General features: G+C 38.9%; 1 protein-coding gene across 1 annotated transcript in view; it reads right to left on the reverse strand.

Moving 5' to 3' along the window:
- LOC137405719 (mitochondrial intermediate peptidase-like) overlaps window positions 1–18620 on the reverse strand; it is a 29852-nt gene extending 11232 nt beyond the window's left edge. Inside the window, exons 1-4 of the mRNA XM_068092081.1 lie at window positions 18409–18620; window positions 17845–17973; window positions 14013–14146; window positions 10713–10869 (exon numbers count right to left, since the gene is read on the reverse strand). Of these exons, the coding sequence (XP_067948182.1) occupies window positions 10713–10869; window positions 14013–14146; window positions 17845–17973; window positions 18409–18561 (573 nt within the window). The 5' untranslated portion in view covers window positions 18562–18620. The remainder of the gene's footprint in view (window positions 1–10712; window positions 10870–14012; window positions 14147–17844; window positions 17974–18408) is intronic.
- Between the last annotated feature and the right edge of the window lie 2040 nt (window positions 18621–20660).

Raw genomic sequence — 20660 nt, forward strand, 5'->3', positions numbered from 1 at the left:
CTACTAATAAATAAGTAAATATATGGACTTGTGACAGTGCTCTGATAACTTGAACGCTCTGATAATTCGAACACTTTTGCTCGGTCCCTTGAAGTTCGAGTTATCCATGTTTGACTGTATATCATAAACTTAATTAAACTTACAGCACACACAGAAATAAACAAACACCTTCATTTAAAAGTTAGAATGGTGAATGTTGTATATGTTGATTAAAAACAAATGTTCAGTGTAAAAACTTTTTTATTACCCGTGCAACGCCAGGCATTCCGCTAGTATATATATATATGCAGCATACATATATACATATACATGTATATGCGCATAAAACAATAGTAAAAATATATACCGTACTTACAGTATTTCACATAGATCTACTCTTAAATTTACATGTACTTCATATATACCTACACAGCATAGTATTTTCTTGCACCGATCAGTTTTAGGTGTTGTTTTAATATGACCCTTGTACAACATGATTACCTTGATAACATGTTTAATATAAAGCGAGACATATTACAAATTATATGTAATATATCATATACAATGTATTTATATCTCATATCTATATAATATGTAAATCTCAATGTGTGTTTTGTGTTTGTTGGACTATCTGTCTGTCACTGCGTCCAAATTAAGTGATTAAAATTTAGCAATGAAAAACCTGCATGACACTGGAAATGAACTTGGAACCTCTAGTTCTGCAGGCAAACATTTATCCAATACACTACACAGTCCAACTGGCTATACTATAGTATAAAATGGGTACATACTTATCAATTACTACAGAATGTCTGGTGTTGCACGAGTAATAATAAACAAGTTTTTGTACAGAAAATTTATTTGTAATTAACATATACAGCATTTATCATTCTAACTTTCAAATTAAGGTGTTTCGTTTATTTCTGTGTACTAAGTTTATTTCTGTGTAATCCGTACTTCACCAGCTGCAGTGCCTACTACATATCTATACTGATAGCGATAGTCTTTGGGCCATGTGAATTTAAGCATTTTTCTTCAAATTTGGGCAAACATTTTTTTCTGGTATGGCTTCACGCATAACGCTAGCTTCAGTGTTAAATGGGAAGCCAAGAAAGACTGGCATGTTTAATATTAAATACAAATTATACATAGGCAAGCAGCTCTCCAAAACTTATCCTTAGTCAAAGCAGCTACTTAGCAAAAGTATATTGTGCAATTCGGTCACAGTATGATTTGGCTTAAGAATCACAGAGATATAGTAGTCGCTAAATATAGTTTGATAAACATGTTGTGCTATCTAGATGATCATGATACATGGCATGATAGAATTGCTCACGTATGTAACACTGCTATATGGTGTTACGCGCAAACAGTCCTTGTAAATGGTGCTAGCCTATCCGATGGGAACATAGATTTGTGTGGAACTTATGTCAAAGGCGAAATAATCAAGTTATCGTTTGAGTCTAGTAGTTGTATCGAACCAAAGAGAACATTAAGTCTAGTTCATACTGACGTCTGATATTATGTTATCTTTATAGATGACTATTCTAGGCTTGAATATGTGTAGATTTTGGTAACAAGATGTTTCAAGATTGTAAGGCTAGGGTAAAGATAATGCATGTACTAGTAGCACAATGACCTTGCTCCTGAATGATTGAGGAGGTGAGTTACATAAGGAGGTGAGTACTCGTCACTTGAGTTCACAGACTTTCTTCGAGTCAACAGTATTTCTGAATTAAAGATAGTCAACGCATTATTCTTCATAGCAGAACTGGTGTGCAGGAAAGTTTAATCATACTGTTTGTGAATCAGCCAAAGCGATGATTATCGACGGTAATCGCCCGACATCACTCTGGCTGAAGCTATCACTACACCAGTATACGTGAAAAATTGCCTACCTACTGCCACAACCCATTATCTTACTACACCCTACAAGCTGTGGCATAGATTAACACTTAACATCGGCAATCTATGTGTATTTGGTTCATATTCACAAATATAGTCAAATTCACACATCTCAGACGAGCTTGGCAGCAAATTTGGCGATAAAGCCGACATGATGGTGTTTGTGAGTTACAGAAAGCTATCGAAAGCCAGCTGTATGATCAAACACGATATGATACGCGATGAAGATAAGCTTGGTACCCCTCAGCCTACCGTATTTGACAAACTACAATGAAGACTCGTATCCAACACGTAACACATGAAGGTCAGTGAGGCATGGCATATTGAGTCTGTAGTTATACATAGCAGTGTGCTTTTAAAAGCAATAACATTAGTAAACCTACAAGCTTGGGTGACACCGTGTCAGGTGCTGAGTCTGAACAGTGGATCTAAGCAGCTGATGAAAACTATGCATCACTAGTAGACATGAACACTGGATACAAGCAGCTGATGAAGACTATGCATCACTCATAGACATGAACACTGGATACAAGCAGCTGATGAAGACTATGCATTACTCATAGACATGAACACTGGATCTAAGCAGCTGATGAAGACTCTGTGTCACTCGTAGACATGAACACTGGATCCAAGCCGCTGATGAAGACTATGGATCACTAATAGACATGAACACTGGATACAAGCAGCTGATAAAAACTATGCGTCACTCGTAAACATGAACACTGGATCCAAGCAGTTGATAAAGACTATGCGTCACTCGTAGACATGAACACTGGATACAAGCAGCTGATGACGACAATGTGTCACTCTTAGACATGAACACTGGATACAAGCAGCTGATGAAGACTATGCATCACTCGTAGACATAAACACTGGATCCAAGCAGTTGATGAAGACTATGTGTCACTCTTAGACATGAACACTGGATACAAGCAGCTGATGAAGACTATGCATCACTCGTAAACATGAACACTGAATCCAAGCAGCTGATGTAGACTATGTGTCACTCGTAGACATGAACACTGGATCCAAGCAGCTGATGAAGACTGTGCGTCACTCTTAGACATGAACACTGGATACAAGCAGCTGATGAAGACTATGCGTCACTCTTAGACATGAACACTGGATACAAGCAGCTGATGAAGACTATGCATCACTCGTAAACATGAACACTGGATCCAACCAGCTGATGAAGACTATGCATCACTCATAGACATGAACACTGGATCCAAGCCGCTGATGGAGACTATGGATCACTAATAGACATGAACACTGGATACAAGCAGCTGATAAAGACTATGCGTCACTCTTAGACATGAACACTGGATACAAGCAGCTGATGAAGACTATGCATCACTCGTAAACATGAACACTGGATCCAAGCAGTTGATAAAGACTATGCGTCACTCGTAGACATGAACACTGGATACAAGCAGCTGATGACGACAATGTGTCACTCATAGACATGAACACTGGATCCAAGCAGCTGATGAAGACTATGCATCACTCTTAGACATGAACACTGGATCCAAGCAGCTGATGAAGACTATGCATCACTCTTAGACATGAACACTGGATACAAGCAGCTGATGACGACAATGTGTCACTCATAGACATGAACACTGGATCCAAGCAGCTGATGAAGACTATGCATCACTAGTAGACATGAACACTGGATACAAGCAGCTGATAATGACTATGCATCACTCGTAGACATAAACACTGGATCCAAGCAGTTGATGAAGACTATGTGTCACTCTTAGACATGAACACTGGATACAAGCAGCTGATGAAGACTATGCGTCACTCTTAGACATGAACACTGGATACAAGCAGCTGATGAAGACTATGCATCACTCGTAAACATGAACACTGAATCCAAGCGGCTGATGTAGACTATGTGTCACTCGTAGACATGAACACTGGATCCAAGCAGCTAATGAAGACTATGCATTGCTCGTAGACATGAACACTGGATACAAGCAGCTGATAAAGACTATGCATCACTCGCAGACATGAACACTGGATCCAAGCAGCTGATGAAGACTATGTATCACTAGTAGACATAAACACTGGATCCAAGCAGTTGATGAAGACTATGTGTCACTCTTAGACATGAACACTGGATACAAGCAGCTGATGAAGACTATGCATCACTCGTAAACATGAACACTGAATCCAAGCAGCTGATGTAGACTATGTGTCACTCGTAGACATGAACACTGGATCCAAGCAGCTGATGAAGACTGTGCGTCACTCTTAGACATGAACACTGGATACAAGCAGCTGATGAAGACTATGCGTCACTCTTAGACATGAACACTGGATACAAGCAGCTGATGAAGACTATGCATCACTCGTAAACATGAACACTGGATCCAACCAGCTGATGAAGACTATGCATCACTCATAGACATGAACACTGGATCCAAGCCGCTGATGGAGACTATGGATCACTAATAGACATGAACACTGGATACAAGCAGCTGATAAAGACTATGCGTCACTCTTAGACATGAACACTGGATACAAGCAGCTGATGAAGACTATGCATCACTCATAGACATGAACACTGGATACAAGTAGCTGATGAAGACTATGCGTCACTCGTAGACATGAACACTGGATACAAGTAGCTGATGAAGACTATGCGTCACTCGTAGACATGAACACTGGATCCAAGCAGCTGATGAAGACTATGCATCACTCGTAGACATGGACACCTGATCGAACCAGCTGATGAAGACTATGCATCACTCATAGACATGAACACTGGATCCAAGCCGCTGATGAAGACTATGGATCACTAATAGACATGAACACTGGATACAAGCAGCTGATGAAGACTATGCGTCACTCTTAGACATGAACACTGGATACAAGCAGCTGATGAAGACTATGCATCACTCGTAAACATGAACACTGAATCCAAGCGGCTGATGTAGACTATGTGTCACTCGTAGACATGAACACTGGATCCAAGCAGCTAATGAAGACTATGCATTGCTCGTAGACATGAACACTGGATACAAGCAGCTGATAAAGACTATGCATCACTCGCAGACATGAACACTGGATCCAAGCAGCTGATGAAGACTATGTATCACTAGTAGACATAAACACTGGATCCAAGCAGTTGATGAAGACTATGTGTCACTCTTAGACATGAACACTGGATACAAGCAGCTGATGAAGACTATGCATCACTCGTAAACATGAACACTGAATCCAAGCAGCTGATGTAGACTATGTGTCACTCGTAGACATGAACACTGGATCCAAGCAGCTGATGAAGACTGTGCGTCACTCTTAGACATGAACACTGGATACAAGCAGCTGATGAAGACTATGCGTCACTCGTAGACATGAACACTGGATACAAGTAGCTGATGAAGACTATGCGTCACTCGTAGACATGAACACTGGATCCAAGCAGCTGATGAAGACTATGCATCACGCGTAGACATGGACACCTGATCCAACCAGCTGATGAAGACTATGCATCACTCATAGACATGAACACTGGATCCAAGCCGCTGATGAAGACTATGGATCACTAATAGACATGAACACTGGATACAAGCAGCTGATAAAAACTATGCGTCACTCGTAAACATGAACACTGGATCCAAGCAGTTGATAAAGACTATGCGTCACTCGTAGACATGAACACTGGATACAAGCAGCTGATGACGACAATGTGTCACTCTTAGACATGAACACTGGATACAAGCAGCTGATGAAGACTATGCATCACTCGTAGACATGGACACTGGATCCAACCAGCTGATGAAGACTATGCATCACTCATAGACATGAACACTGGATCCAAGCCGCTGATGAAGACTATGGATCACTAATAGACATGAACACTGGATACAAGCAGCTGATAAAGACTATGCATCACTCTTAGACATGAACCCTGGATACAAGCAGCTGATGAAGACTATGCATCACTCGTAAACATGAACACTGGATCCAAGCAGTTGATAAAGACTATGCGTCACTCGTAGACATGAACACTGGATACAAGCAGCTGATGACGACAATGTGTCACTCATAGACATGAACACTGGATCCAAGCAGCTGATGAAGACTATGCATCACTAGTAGACATGAACACTGGATACAAGCAGCTGATAATGACTATGCATCACTCGTAGACATAAACACTGGATCCAAGCAGTTGATGAAGACTATGTGTCACTCTTAGACATGAACACTGGATACAAGCAGCTGATGAAGACTATGCGTCACTCTTAGACATGAACACTGGATACAAGCAGCTGATGAAGACTATGCATCACTCGTAAACATGAACACTGAATCCAAGCGGCTGATGTAGACTATGTGTCACTCGTAGACATGAACACTGGATCCAAGCAGCTAATGAAGACTATGCATTGCTCGTAGACATGAACACTGGATACAAGCAGCTGATAAAGACTATGCATCACTCGCAGACATGAACACTGGATCCAAGCAGCTGATGAAGACTATGTATCACTAGTAGACATAAACACTGGATCCAAGCAGTTGATGAAGACTATGTGTCACTCTTAGACATGAACACTGGATACAAGCAGCTGATGAAGACTATGCATCACTCGTAAACATGAACACTGAATCCAAGCAGCTGATGTAGACTATGTGTCACTCGTAGACATGAACACTGGATCCAAGCAGCTGATGAAGACTGTGCGTCACTCTTAGACATGAACACTGGATACAAGCAGCTGATGAAGACTATGCGTCACTCTTAGACATGAACACTGGATACAAGCAGCTGATGAAGACTATGCATCACTCGTAAACATGAACACTGGATCCAAGCAGCTGATGAAGACAATGCGTCACTCATAGACATGAACACTGGATCCAAGCAGCTGATGAAGACTATGCATCACTCGTAGACATGAACACTGGATCCAAGGAACTGATGCAGACTATATGTCACCCGTAGACATGAACACTGGATCCAAGCATCTGATGAAGACAATGTGTCACTCTTAGACATGAACACTGGATCCAAGCAGCTGATGCAGACTATGTATCACCCGTAGACATGAACACTGGATACAAGCAGCTGATGCAGACTATGCATCACTCATAGACATGAACACTGGATTCAAGCAACTGATGCAGACTATATGTCACCCGTAGACATGAACACTGGATCCAAGCATCTGATGAAGACAATGTGTCACTCTTAGACATGAACACTGGATCCAAGCAGCTGATGAGAACTATGCGTCACTAGTAGACATGAACACTGGATCCAAGCATCTGATGAAGACAATGTGTCACTCTTAGACATGAACACAGGATTCAAGCAGCTGATGAAGACTATGCGTCACTCGTAGACATGAACACTGGATTCAAGCAGCTGATGAAGACTATGCATCACTCGTAGACATGAACACTGGATCCAAGCAACTGATGCAGACTATATGTCACCCGTAGACATGAACACTGGATCCAAGCAGCTGATGCAGACTATATGTCACCCGTAGACATGAACACTGGATCCAAGCATCTGATGAAAACAATGTGTCACTCTTAGACATGAACACTGGATCCAAGCAGCTGATGCAGACTATGTGTTACCCGCAGACATGAACACTGGATACAAGCATCTGATGAAGACAATGTGTCATTCTTAGACATGAACACTGGATCCAAGCAGCTGATGAGAACTATGCATCACTAGTAGACATGAACACTGGATCCAAGCATCTGATGAAGACAATGTGTCACTCTTAGACATGAACACTGGATTCAAGCAGCTGATGAAGACTATGCCTCACTCGTAGACATGAACACTGGATTCAAGCAGCTGATGAAGACTATGCATCACTCATAGACATGAACACTGGATCCAAGCAGCTGATGAAGACTATGCGTCACTCGTAGACATGAACACTGGATACAAGCAGCTGATGAAAACTATGCATCACTCTTAGACATGAACACTGGATACAAGCAGCTGATGAAGACTATGCATCACTCGTAGACATGAACACTGGATCCAAGCAGCTGATAAAGACTATGCATCACTCATAGACATGAACACTGGATACAAGCAGCTGATAAAGACTATACATCACTCATAGACATGAACACTGGATCCAAGCAGCTGATGAAGACTATGCGTCACTCGTAGACATGAACACTGGATACAAGCAGCTGATGAAAACTATGCATCACTAGTAGACATGAACACTGGATACAAGCAGCTGATGAAAACTATGCATCACTAGTAGACATGAACACTGGATACAAGCAGCTGATGAAGACTATGCATCACTCGTAGACATGAACACTGGATCCAAGCAGCTGATAAAGACTATGCATCACTCATAGACATGAACACTGGATACAAGCAGCTGATAAAGACTATACGTCACTCATAGACATGAACACTGGATACAAGCAGCTGATGAAAACTATGCATCACTAGTAGACATGAACACTGGATACAAGCAGCTGATAAAGACTATACGTCACTCATAGACATGAACACTGGATACAAGCAGCTGATGAAAATTATGCATCACTAGTAGACATGAACACTGGATACAAGCAGCTGATGAAGACTATGCATCACTCGTAGACATGAACACTGGATCCAAGCAGCTGATAAAGACTATGCATCACTCATAGACATGAACACTGGATACAAGCAGCTGATAAAGACTATACATCACTCATAGACATGAACACTGGATACAAGCAGCTGATGAAAACTATGCATCACTAGTAGACATGAACGCTGGATACAAGCAGCTGATGAAGACTATGCATCACTCGTAGACATGAACACTGGATCCAAGCAGCTGATAAAGACTATGCATCACTCATAGACATAAACACTGGATACAAGCAGCTGATAAAGACTATACGTCACTCATAGACATGAACAATGGATCCAAGCAGCTGATGAAGACTATGCATCACTCATAGACATGAACACAAGAGATCAAGTTTCGTTACTTTCGATAGACAACTGATTATCAACAAATGGGAGTTAACATTCAAGGGTGATGCTGAGAGCTCTACTAACTGCTCTAAGGTTAGCTTGGTAGCCTGTGATTTCTCTCAACAACCAAGGATGGATTTCAATGAACCATTCCCTCCAGTGGTGCATAGGATGTCACAACCTTATACAGTTTTAGTAGAAATGGTATTACACATCAAATGAACGTTATGTCAACATTTCTAAATGGTGAGCTAGCAGAAGTCACATACATGACAGCTTGAAGGATTTGTCTCTTAGATCTGAAAACTTTGTCTTAATCCTTAGAAAAACATCTAAGTTTACAGACGGTCTCTGAGGTGCAGGAACAAAGCGATCAACAAATTTTTTAAATGACGAGGCTTTGTTAGGTCTGATCAATGTGTACTGATAGTGACCACTAAATTCGATTGTCTATCTATGTAGATTGACATTACTACACTCAGTGATAGCCAGAAGTGCATGAATGAGTGTAAATCATCTCTCAGTCGAAAGTTCAAAATAAATGATCTTGGTTCCAATCAATATGTTCTAGGTATACCTGTTGCAGTCAGGGATGAACCTTTGAAAATGCACCAACCATACTGCATCTCTTATATGATTATGAAGTACAAGATGGAGAACTGTACTCCGGTCAGATGTAGGCAACAGATTTCCAGGCAACATTGTAGCGCTCATTGCTGATGGTGACAGTACATCAGTTGATAAGTTACATCGTCAGTCACTTACTAGTAGTCCACTTTACTTAGCTATGGCAGCCGATCCTGACAGAAACTACCTGGGAGGAGTTGTCAGTCAATACTCATACTTCCACTCATACTCATCTAAGTACTGCGAAATAATACCACGCTACTCAAAAGGTATACCAGAGCTGGGTGTGAGTTGCTTGAAATCGAACATTTATCACATTTGCGACTGCAGAGGCAGAGTGAGTGGCAGCATTTAAACTGACTCGAGAGGCTGTCTGGTTAATCCAGCTAGGGAAAGACCTAACACAGTGAAACTTTACACCACTAACACTGCACATAAATAATCAGTCAGCTATATACATAGCGAACAACACTGTTTTAACAATGTTAAGTGAGAATATGGATGTGAGATATTATTTTATAGATGAGGAAGTTCAGAGCAAACACATCAAAACTATGTACTGGACAACTCGTGATTTGATTGCTGACATTGTTGCAAAACCGATCAAGATTTATTGAACTGGTATAGGTGTTGGCGTAAGTTAGCCTTGTGAGCTGTCTAGGTAAGATCTAGGCTATGATAGGCTATAGTGATTACATACATTTGTGTGATGGTTTTACACATATTGCGGTACACTCTTTATTTGTTCTTTTATGACAACCCTGCAACCACGAGAGTGTTTTGAAATAATACGGTTTACGGTGCATGTACTTTGGATTCTTTGCCTTTCGCTATTTCATATTGTGAGTTATGCCCTCTATGGTAAGATAAAGTAACTTCAAACAAGTCAACCATTTTCCCCATAAACGTTGTTCCTCCAGGAGACAGCATGTCAATAAAATCGCCCATCACATAATTTTAAAATCTCAACAAAGAAACTGTTACAAGTGTAAGTTGTAAGAAGAGGGCATACATGCAGTACATAATCTGTAGCTCCAGTAGCTCACCTAATAATACTACTATACGCCATGTATGTGCCTACAGTATCTTATCTGTATAATGCATTAGATACACAAATGGCTATTATATCAAACAAAAACCCCTTATATAGGCATATACACACAACCTGCTCTACTACACTGAATATTCACACAAAAAGGAGCTTCCTTTAGCTAATCCATACCTTACTAGCATCCAAATGAATCCCACATTGCTCAAAATCATTAAGAAAAAGCCTGGCCACTCTGTTGTCAGTATCATCGTATGCTTCACAACTCAAATTATCTCCCTCCTTCACCACAGCCCGTAAGCTCTCATAGAGTGGCACATTTGTGTTCATCCTGCAAAAGTTGGCAACTCTATGATAATGACTATGGCAGTGTTTATAAAAATGTGTGTAGTGTATTGAATTATAACTAATAGATGACAGGGATTTTGTACACTGCTTATAAGCGTGATAAGGTTGGTTTAACTGGAAAAATTTTGACTTATCGTCTGCGAAGAGTTCCCTTAGAGGTGTGTGTTATTGTATGATGGAGGCTCTGGGGCCCTGGCCCCAGAGCTTCCATCATACAATGAATAAGAATAAAAATAATACAAGTGAAATAAAAATAAGACATGGCATCACTTGAGATAAATAAATATTGATACGATAAATATTGCTATAGTAAAAGTTGTAGCAGTGAAAGCTCAAAGGATCCGCAATTCTCAGATGTAAGGACATCTTTTTCTGTAGGTAATCCGCTCAGTTCACTAGGAATATCAGTCCGTAAACGTCTCATTGTAATTACCACTCTGTTGTATCTTATTTTGTGTTTCAATATCATTCAGTGTGACCTTGTCCGAGCCTTGCAACTGTTAACAAAAAGAGCTTTGCAAGGAACTATGACAGGAAGCCCTGAAGCAGTCAATGAGTTCCTACAACTACTCTCTGACAAACTAAAGCCAATGGCTGTCCAAGACTAACAAGATGAGGATAATAAAGGAGAAGTTGATAGGGAACAGGTCTGAGGTGAACCCGTGGGATGTCTCCTACTGCACCGCTATAGCCAGGCAGTATAGGTAACTCTCAGCTATAGTTGGGAACAGGTCTGTAGTGAACCCGTGGGACGTCTCCTACTGCACCGCTATAGCCAGGCAGTATAGGTAACTCTCAGCTATAGTTGGAGAACGGGTCTGTAGTGAACCCGTGGGACGTCTCCTACTGCACCGCTATAGCCAGGCAGTATAGGTAACTCTCAGCTATAGTTGGGAACAGGTCTGTAGTGAACCCGTGGGACGTCTCCTACTGCACTGCTATAGCCAGGCAGTATAGGTAACTCTCAGCTATAGTTGGGGAACAGGTCTGTAGTGAACCCGTGGAACGTCTCCTACTGCACCGCTATAGCCAGGCAGTATAGGTAACTCTCAGCTATAGTTGGGAACAGGTCTGTAGTGAACCCGTGGGACGTCTCCTACTGCACTGCTATAGCCAGGCAGTATAGGTAACTCTCAGCTATAGTTGGGGAACAGGTCTGTAGTGAACCCGTGGGACGTCTCCTACTGCACCGTTATAGCCAGGCAGTATAGGTAACTCTCAGCAATAGTAGATAAATTTTTGTTTTTATCACCAGATGTGAAAGCTCTATTTTACCACTCCTCACACAGAGCTGTCTCTGGTGATCTTTGTGCCAACTGTTTAGCCTGACTTGACTGATTTTATCTCATGTGGTCTGCTTGTTTGTGAATTGGCCTGCCCTCACTCTTTCCCTCTCTCACTCTCCCCCTCTCACTCTCTCCCCTCTCTCACTCTCCCTCCTCTCTCACTCTCCCCCTCTTCCCCTCCCCCCTCTTTCTCCCTCCCCCTCTCTCTCCCTCCCCCTTCTTCCCTCCCCCTCTCTCTCCCCTCTGCAATTCTTGTTCAATATTCTTGCTTTCTTCAAAACTATCCAATCAGATCATTTCTCATAACATATCTCTCTCTGTTTGTACCATTTGAATTATCATAATTTAGAGATAATCTTCCATCATACAATGTATGTAGCCCATATACAATGAATGTAGCCCATATACCCATCGATGTAGCCCAGGCTACATCGATGTTTGAGGTTATAGCTGTTGCGAGTAGTCACAGCAGTTATGATAAGGTTATGAAGTTAGGATTAGGTAGTGAAGCTAGTATATAAGTGCGAGGAAAGGGAGATACATCCTTCTTTCAGACTCATCCATGTAAGTAACTTCTCTTCATACAACAAGTATAGCATATAGCAGTGAGTTCCCTAAGGTCAAACTAACATATGGTTAAATGGTTACCTACTATACAGACACGAACAAGAGAAAATACACATAGATCAGGGTTGGCAAAAATATTGATATTTAAAAAAATATCATATCACTGATATATATCATTATATTTATTGATAATTTTGAAACAAATGACATTTTTGAAAAAAATTTGAAGCTAGGTTGAACTTGTATGATGTTTACATTGTGATTGATGTATTTTATAGGTTGTATGGGACCAGTCAGCAATGTTTAATACCAAAAACTTGATTTATTGTAGGCCTAGTAAAATCATAATATAAAAATGTTCGTCAAACATTAGATTGGAAATCATGACATGAATTCAAAGTGCAAACAAAATAGTACTAATAGTAAATACACACTATGATAGTCCAAGCATGTTCTAATGTCCTACTGTTGTCTAGTTTAGGTATTTGTAAACAAACACCAGCTTGCCAGCTTTCACCACACCGAGACGATTTCTCAACATGGTCCACATGGAACCAGTCCACATGATGAAAACACACGCGCAAAACTGGCAGTCAGAGTTATATCATCATATTTATAGATTTTATACTGAGCTAGAATCCTTTGAAGCTATTCATTGAAAGATTTTTACAGAAAACGATGAGATGAGTTATTCTGTCATCTCACTGATCTCAGTGAATCAGTGTAATGTGTTTACAATTCTGTTTCTGGGTGTCAGATTGTTCAATTCAAAATCATGGATTATGAAGTTCAAAGGTTTTTCAGCAGGCTGGTCTTCCAATAAGGCAATAAAATATAATCGTTTAACATGAGATGAGATAATCAGGTTAGGGAGATAGTACTGAGATGAAGGAATACAATTTAGATCTGAAAAAATCTTCTCCACTCAAACACTAATTAATTGGTTTAGCCAATGTGACCGCCTAGGTCTGGCTGTCTTTGTTTGTCTGTGTTGGGTAAGCCTAATATGCCCCTATGCAAGTATTTGATGATTTTAGGTGTTATTTAGCATTTTTAGACTGTTAGCAATAGTTGTAAGGTGAGAATGGAATGATAAATTTGATATTTTTGAAAAATATCAATTTTTTGCTCAAAAATATCATATCTATCGGCGATATATATATCGATGATATAATTATATCAAAGCAATATATATCAACCTAACCCTGACATAGATAGTGAGGAATGATGATGCAATGACTAATGTGGACTACCATCGACCACGGTCACTCACTGTTGTACGATAATTCCAACTGCCATACACGCATCCTCTGCTGCCTTTCTATAACTCGCCTCCGGGTGACCTACTCTTACAAAGTCAGCCATGTCTGCTACCCGACATAACTCATCGGAGAGGTCATCAAACACCTGCAGATGAGACGACCGATGAAGTTTGTAAATGACTACGGTACTGGAGAAGGTCTCAGACAACATGGTACATAGCAGAGAGCACTAGCCCACAGAGCACAAGTCTGTCCACTCAAACTGCCAATTAACATACATAGCGCCTTCAAATTATAAGATCTTTAATATTTTAATGGTTATAGACATTGATAACTAGACATAGATAACTAGATGCTTGCTTTATAACAAACATGTTCGATATAAGACAAAAAGGTTTTACTGCATTGATTCGCGGGTTATTGATAGAGTACTTACTAGGTCAATCATCTATCGGTGAAAATTGTTGAAACCGATTAGCTGGGGATAACGTTAAGTTTATAGACACGTTAAGTTTATATATACATTAAGTTTATAAACACGTTAAGTTTATAGATACGTTAAGTTTATAGACACGTTAAGTTTATATATACGTTAAGTTTATAGACACGTTAAGTTTATAGATACGTTAAGTTTATAGATACGTTAAGTTTATAGATACGTTAAGTTTATATATACGTTAAGTTTATAGATACGTTAAGTTTATATATACGTTAAGTTTATAGACACGTTAAGTTTATAGATACGTTAAGTTTATAGACACGTTAAGTTTATATATACGTTAAGTTTATAGACACGTTAAGTTTATAGATACGTTAAGTTTATAGATACGTTAAGTTTATATATACGTTAAGTTTATAGATACGTTAAGTTTATATATACGTTAAGTTTATAGATACGATAAGTTTATAGATACGTTAAGTTTATAGATACGTTAAGTTTATAGATACGTTAAGTTTATATATACGTTAAGTTTATATATACGTTAAGTTTATATATACGTTAAGTTTATAGAAACGTGTAGGGCCAAAAGAATAATTATTACATACCCCATTTTATGATTGAATGTTTGTGGTGAACTTTGTAACAAGAACCCCTCTAGAGAAATTCTTAAGGACTCTGAATGCAGCGTGAATAGTGCTGAGCAAAAATGAGACCTATTCCAGAAATATGACCGACTAGAATTAACATGAAGATGGAAAAGTGGTCCACAATAAGCTGAAAGGCGCACGTATATTTACACTGATAAACAGAGTCAAACATAAGGCCATTACACAAGGTCATTACAGACACAGCAATCTACTTGATGTTTCTTCCATAGTGAGGACAAGATGCTTGGTGCTGGTGGCTGCTATATATGGGAATATAGTGGAACCTCGGTTTTCGAACGACTCGCAGTTCAAACAAATCAGAGTCTAAACAAAAAATTCGAGAAATTTTTGCGTTGTAGTTCAAACAAAAATCGGAGTTCGAACGCTGGTACGACGCGTGAGTGCGTACGTGAGGGTGGGATGCTGAGCGGCGTACGGGTGTAGATCGCTATTAAACAAATGTGTAGCAAATTGGCCAATTTGCCAAATGTTACAGAATTTCGTCGAACTTCACCACCCCGATAAAGCTACAGCCACCAGAGTCATCAATGACTTTAACGACACTATCATGAACCACTTCCAAAAAGTGCTAAAAAGAAGGCAGAAGCAAGTGTCATTGGATAGATATTTTAAGAGAAAAGAACATCCTGTAGCCGAGTAAAAAATCCTATTCACAATTCTTTTCGTTATCCTTTTTTTTTATTTTTACACGTTCATGTTAGCGTAATCTTTCGTATGGAAGATTACGACAACACGAACGTACGATTAGCCTGGGTTACATTTATGTTTATGTTATTTGTGTCTTTGCCATTTTGCTTAACATTTTCTGAGATATACATTGCTTTTTATGTGTTGGTCAGCATTTTAATGTGCAATTTCATGCATAAAATAATGTATAAAATACTAAAAAGGTAAACATTCAGGGTGTTGGGACGGATTAAAACTTATATATATTAATTCTAATGGGAAAACCTGTTTCGGATCTCAAGCAACTCGGTTTTCGACCAACCTTTTGGAACGGATTGTGTTCGAGAACCGAGGTTCCACTGTATATTAATTCGTTCCAGTTTTGGTTTCGAAAGGCAAAATGCCATATAGAGCGGTATAAAAACCCCTAGTAATTATCTAATGCAAACACCTCTGGTAAAAAACGCCAAAATTTTATATACTTAATGTATATATTAAAAATTAGTAACAAAATAGTATATTAATCTTAGTAACTATAGTTACCTGCAGTAACTTTAGTGTATTTAGTGATTATGGCCTGCTTATGTTTATGGTTATGATTCTTACTTCTTCCTTTAAAGGTTGACTTGCAACAAAATTTACATTAGAGTTATTTAGGATCGAAAGATTCACCATGTCTTACTCTGTTGTGTTGTAGGTGCAAAATACGTGGAAATGTGATTACAAGCTCTTAAAACATAAAAAACGAACATTTAATCGCAGCTATCACTAAAACGCTGTAGATTGGAATCCCTTCCCAAAACGGCTCAAATAGGACGTAGTTGAACAGAATGGCTTCTGCTTACACTTTCATGCAACCTCATTCGTTGAAATATTCTCACAAATATACTTCACGCATTCAATTGTCCTTACACGTCTGTTTTATCGTCATTGTAATGCTGTCACTTTGAGCACTGATATCTCAAAACCTACCATAAAAATTTGTTCAACTTTTTAACTTCAACTCGAAGGAGTGCATATCATTCTCTGATAAACATGAGGAGCCTGTTGGTCACCTGTGATAGTCGAAAAATACTGTAGAAATTGTTCACGCTATTTGGCAGGAAGTATGGATCACTAGATCATTAGACCAAGCCAAAACAAAACTGTAAAGTAGCGAGCATCTATATTTGATACAGGCTTTTCTGTAGAACCCAAAGTGTTTGTCATAAACTAGTGCTACGAGAGGTTTTATATTGTGCACTTTGTTGGCCTTTAATTTCACGTGAGAACATCACGTGATCAAAAACAATAACCGCAATGTTTGAGTACGTCGTCAAAAGAAAGAGACTCCAATCTATGGCGTTTCCGCGATGACTACGATTAACTGTTCATTTTTTAGCTTTTAAGAGCTTGTAATCACATTTCCACATATTTTGGATCTACAACACAGCAAAGTAAGACATAGTGAACCTATTGATACCAAATAACTGTAAGGTGAATTTTGTTGCAAGTCAACCTTTAACGTCATCATTATTCTTAGAATCCATGGCTAACAAACAGTTATATATGCGGTTATATACATAAAATGAATTAAAGTTTATAGTAAATTAATATTATAATAAACGTTAAAATGCGCATTAAATTTTTAGTTACGCTTATTTTCCACTAATTTTCGTTCAACTCTCGCGATAGCGAGTATTTACGAAACATGAAGCCTGCTTAACTGAGAGAGAGGGAAAGCATCCTATCTCTTTCATGCATTGTGGGAGGGAGGGATTTCGGTGAATAACATATCGGCATTTTCATTATTTATTCATATCCAGCTCACCGACTGCTGAAGGTGAATTTCAAGAGACATTTTTTTGCTGATTCCGTATGGTGAAACAAAAAAGCTGTAACGATGGAACGAAAAAAACATTGTGTTCCACATCATAAGGCGAAAAAACCGTAAAACAGGGACGCCGAAGCCCGGGAGTGCACCGTATAGATTTCCCCTATCATACTATTAATGAAAATGAAGATTCCATAGTGAATGACCTCAGCAGTCAGCAGAGAGAAGATAAACAATGAAGCTATTATTGTTACCTGCACGAGTTTGCGAGTTCTGGTGTTACTAGTAGCCTCTGTGACGAGTTCATTTGCTTTAACGATCACATTGTCCTTGAGTTCCTGGAAGCCTTGCGGACTCGTCAGTTGATCAATTTGGAATAAACACTGCAACAACGAAAAACAATCGATCAGTCTATTCCTCAACAGACGATGTAGATGAGGATACCTACGAATAACCGAAGTGCACAAAGTTGGAGTAGCTATATAATCATATACAAACATGTAGCTAGAGTAGCTACAGTCATGAAGTTAGGGTAGCTACAGTCATACAGTTATAGCAGGTACAGTCATGTAGTTAGAGTTTCTACAGTCATATAACTAGGGTAGCTAGTCATGTAGCTAGGGTAGCTACAGTCATGTAGTTAGGGTAGCTACAGTCATACAGCTATAGCAGGTACAGTCATGTAGTTAGGGTTTCTACAGTCATATAGTTAGATTAGCTATAGTCATATAGTTAGGGTAGCTGTAGTCATGTAGTTAAGGTAGCTACAGTCATATAGTTAGATTAGCTATAGTCATATAGTTAGGGTAGCTACTCACCCCCGATCGTTTGAAGCCATATTTAAAGTCTCTGCGTGAATGGGGACTGTTAAAACTTGATGCAATACTGAATGAAGATGAGAGTTGTCTATGCTTGAGTGTGACACCCCTAACAATCCTTTGGGCTCGAGTGAACCACATGTTAGGGTGCATATGATGGAGTTAGCATTAGAGAGATGCGGTATCCCAAAACGGTGATGTATTTATATTTCCAACACTGTAAACAAATTCTATGAAACTTGAATGGATGAATATAACTGACCAAATTCGGAGGCAAATGCTGCTGTTATATGGTATAAATCTTTTTATTAGGTCCTAAATTAAAATTTTAATTCAATTCTATTCCTAAATAAACTATGCATGATAATTTTAGAAAAGGATTGCCATGTAATCCAAGTTGAAGAATATATAAAATTATTATACAAGTATATATACAATTACAGTGAAACTCGGCTAAGGCTAACTCGGCTATGGAAGTATAAATATTTTCCTATTACTTGAGATCTGTTTGTTTGGTTTAGGTGATGTGACTGCCAGAACGTTTTCAGATTAAAATAGATAAAACCTGATCGCGATTGAAACGCTCAGAAAAAAGACATATTTTTCTTTTGAGCGTTTTAACAAAACCAGTTTTGCCAATTTTCCTTTAAGTTTATCTGAAGGTTACCTGGTTTCTCCTTGCTTTCGAAGCTATCCCCAAGCGGATGTTTAGTAAAATTTGATTTTCTGCAAACCTTTAGAAAAGTCGTTAGCGAAAATATTTTGCCGATAGTGGTAATAATGACGACTAAGAACTACTAAAAATTGTTGTTTATCTCTATGGCTTAGAATAAAGTGATATTCTAAAGCGATAACAACTATCTTGGCAGCCATTGGGCAAAAAACTGTTCGATTTAATGAAGTTAAGGGCAAGTTATCTAAAGCAATTTATCATTGCGTGGAAACGGACAAAAACAAGTCCGCTCGATTTAACCATGTGTTCGAGCTATCCGAGGGCGAGTTATCCGAGTTTCACTGTATATATAATATTACATAATATTTAATTATTATATATAATATATACAATTATTACACTAGTACACTGGCAGTCCCATGCGCTGTGATAGATCAACAGGTGTAATAAGTATCTGCACAACTATTCCCTAATACAGCAAGGCGGTTGAGTAGCACAGTTGATGAAGTCTGGTTGCTTAGCAACCATACATACAAGTTTGATACCGTGCCATGCATTTTTTGCTACCCTTTAAGCATGGCCGCGGACAAACGGACAGACACGGGTCTTATTGTAGTAAAGACTTGCTGAATGCCTTGCGTTGCACGTGTAATAAATAAACAGCTTGTAAACATTACATAACCTACATTATCTTACCTGCTACATACTTTTACACAACATTAACCAAACACAACACAAACATTAAAATGCTGAGACAACTGCATTAACTTATGCAGTTGTCTCAGCATTTAAGACAAAAATATGTTACTATAAGCAGCTTCCACTAACTATTCCAGAACTAATTGCAACATTTTAATTAGTATTTCTTGATTATCATATGTTAAAGGTTACCATGGTTACCTAGTATGGTTTGAACCAGTTAATCATGCTAATACTATTATCATTGTTATACTAATCATCAATCTTAAAATCACAGTTTATCATGTCTTTACTGTTATTGCCATGTCACCTTTGGCACATAAAGGCATAACCTTTGACATATAAATGCATAAGCTTTTGACACATAAATGCATAACCTAGTCAAATTTAATAGAGGGATAGAAAATAACTGAGTGCAGTTGCATCCGAGAACTGGCCTATACCACAGCTCTAGTACAGTTGCCTCAAATCCAAAGATAGGAGAAAGCAATTCTCAGATTGCCAAAAGTTTCAATCCGCTTAATGGTGGTTTCCATTAGATGTGCTTCCAAAAGTTTCGAGTCAAGCTCAGAGAGCATTTTGAAGTTTTGTAGGTAAAACATAATAAAACATACTATAATAATCCTAAGGCTTATTTGGGTTGACTAACCAGCCTATGTTCATTGCAGTTTTGACATGTCCAGCAGAATTCTAAAAAGAATTCATGTTTACATCACATGAACAGTTAACTATCAGACTAATATTAGCCTGCCGCAAGTTGGATTCCCAACTGATAGCTGAGACTACTATTGTAGACATAATTTAGTACCATAAAGGATTACATTTATGAGGTAAGTTAAACTGTCCCTTAGCCTTTGTTACAGCATTGTTGCTTTTCAAG

Source organism: Watersipora subatra, chromosome 10, assembly GCF_963576615.1.
Source record: "Watersipora subatra chromosome 10, tzWatSuba1.1, whole genome shotgun sequence".
Taxonomy (NCBI): domain Eukaryota; kingdom Metazoa; phylum Bryozoa; class Gymnolaemata; order Cheilostomatida; family Watersiporidae; genus Watersipora; species Watersipora subatra.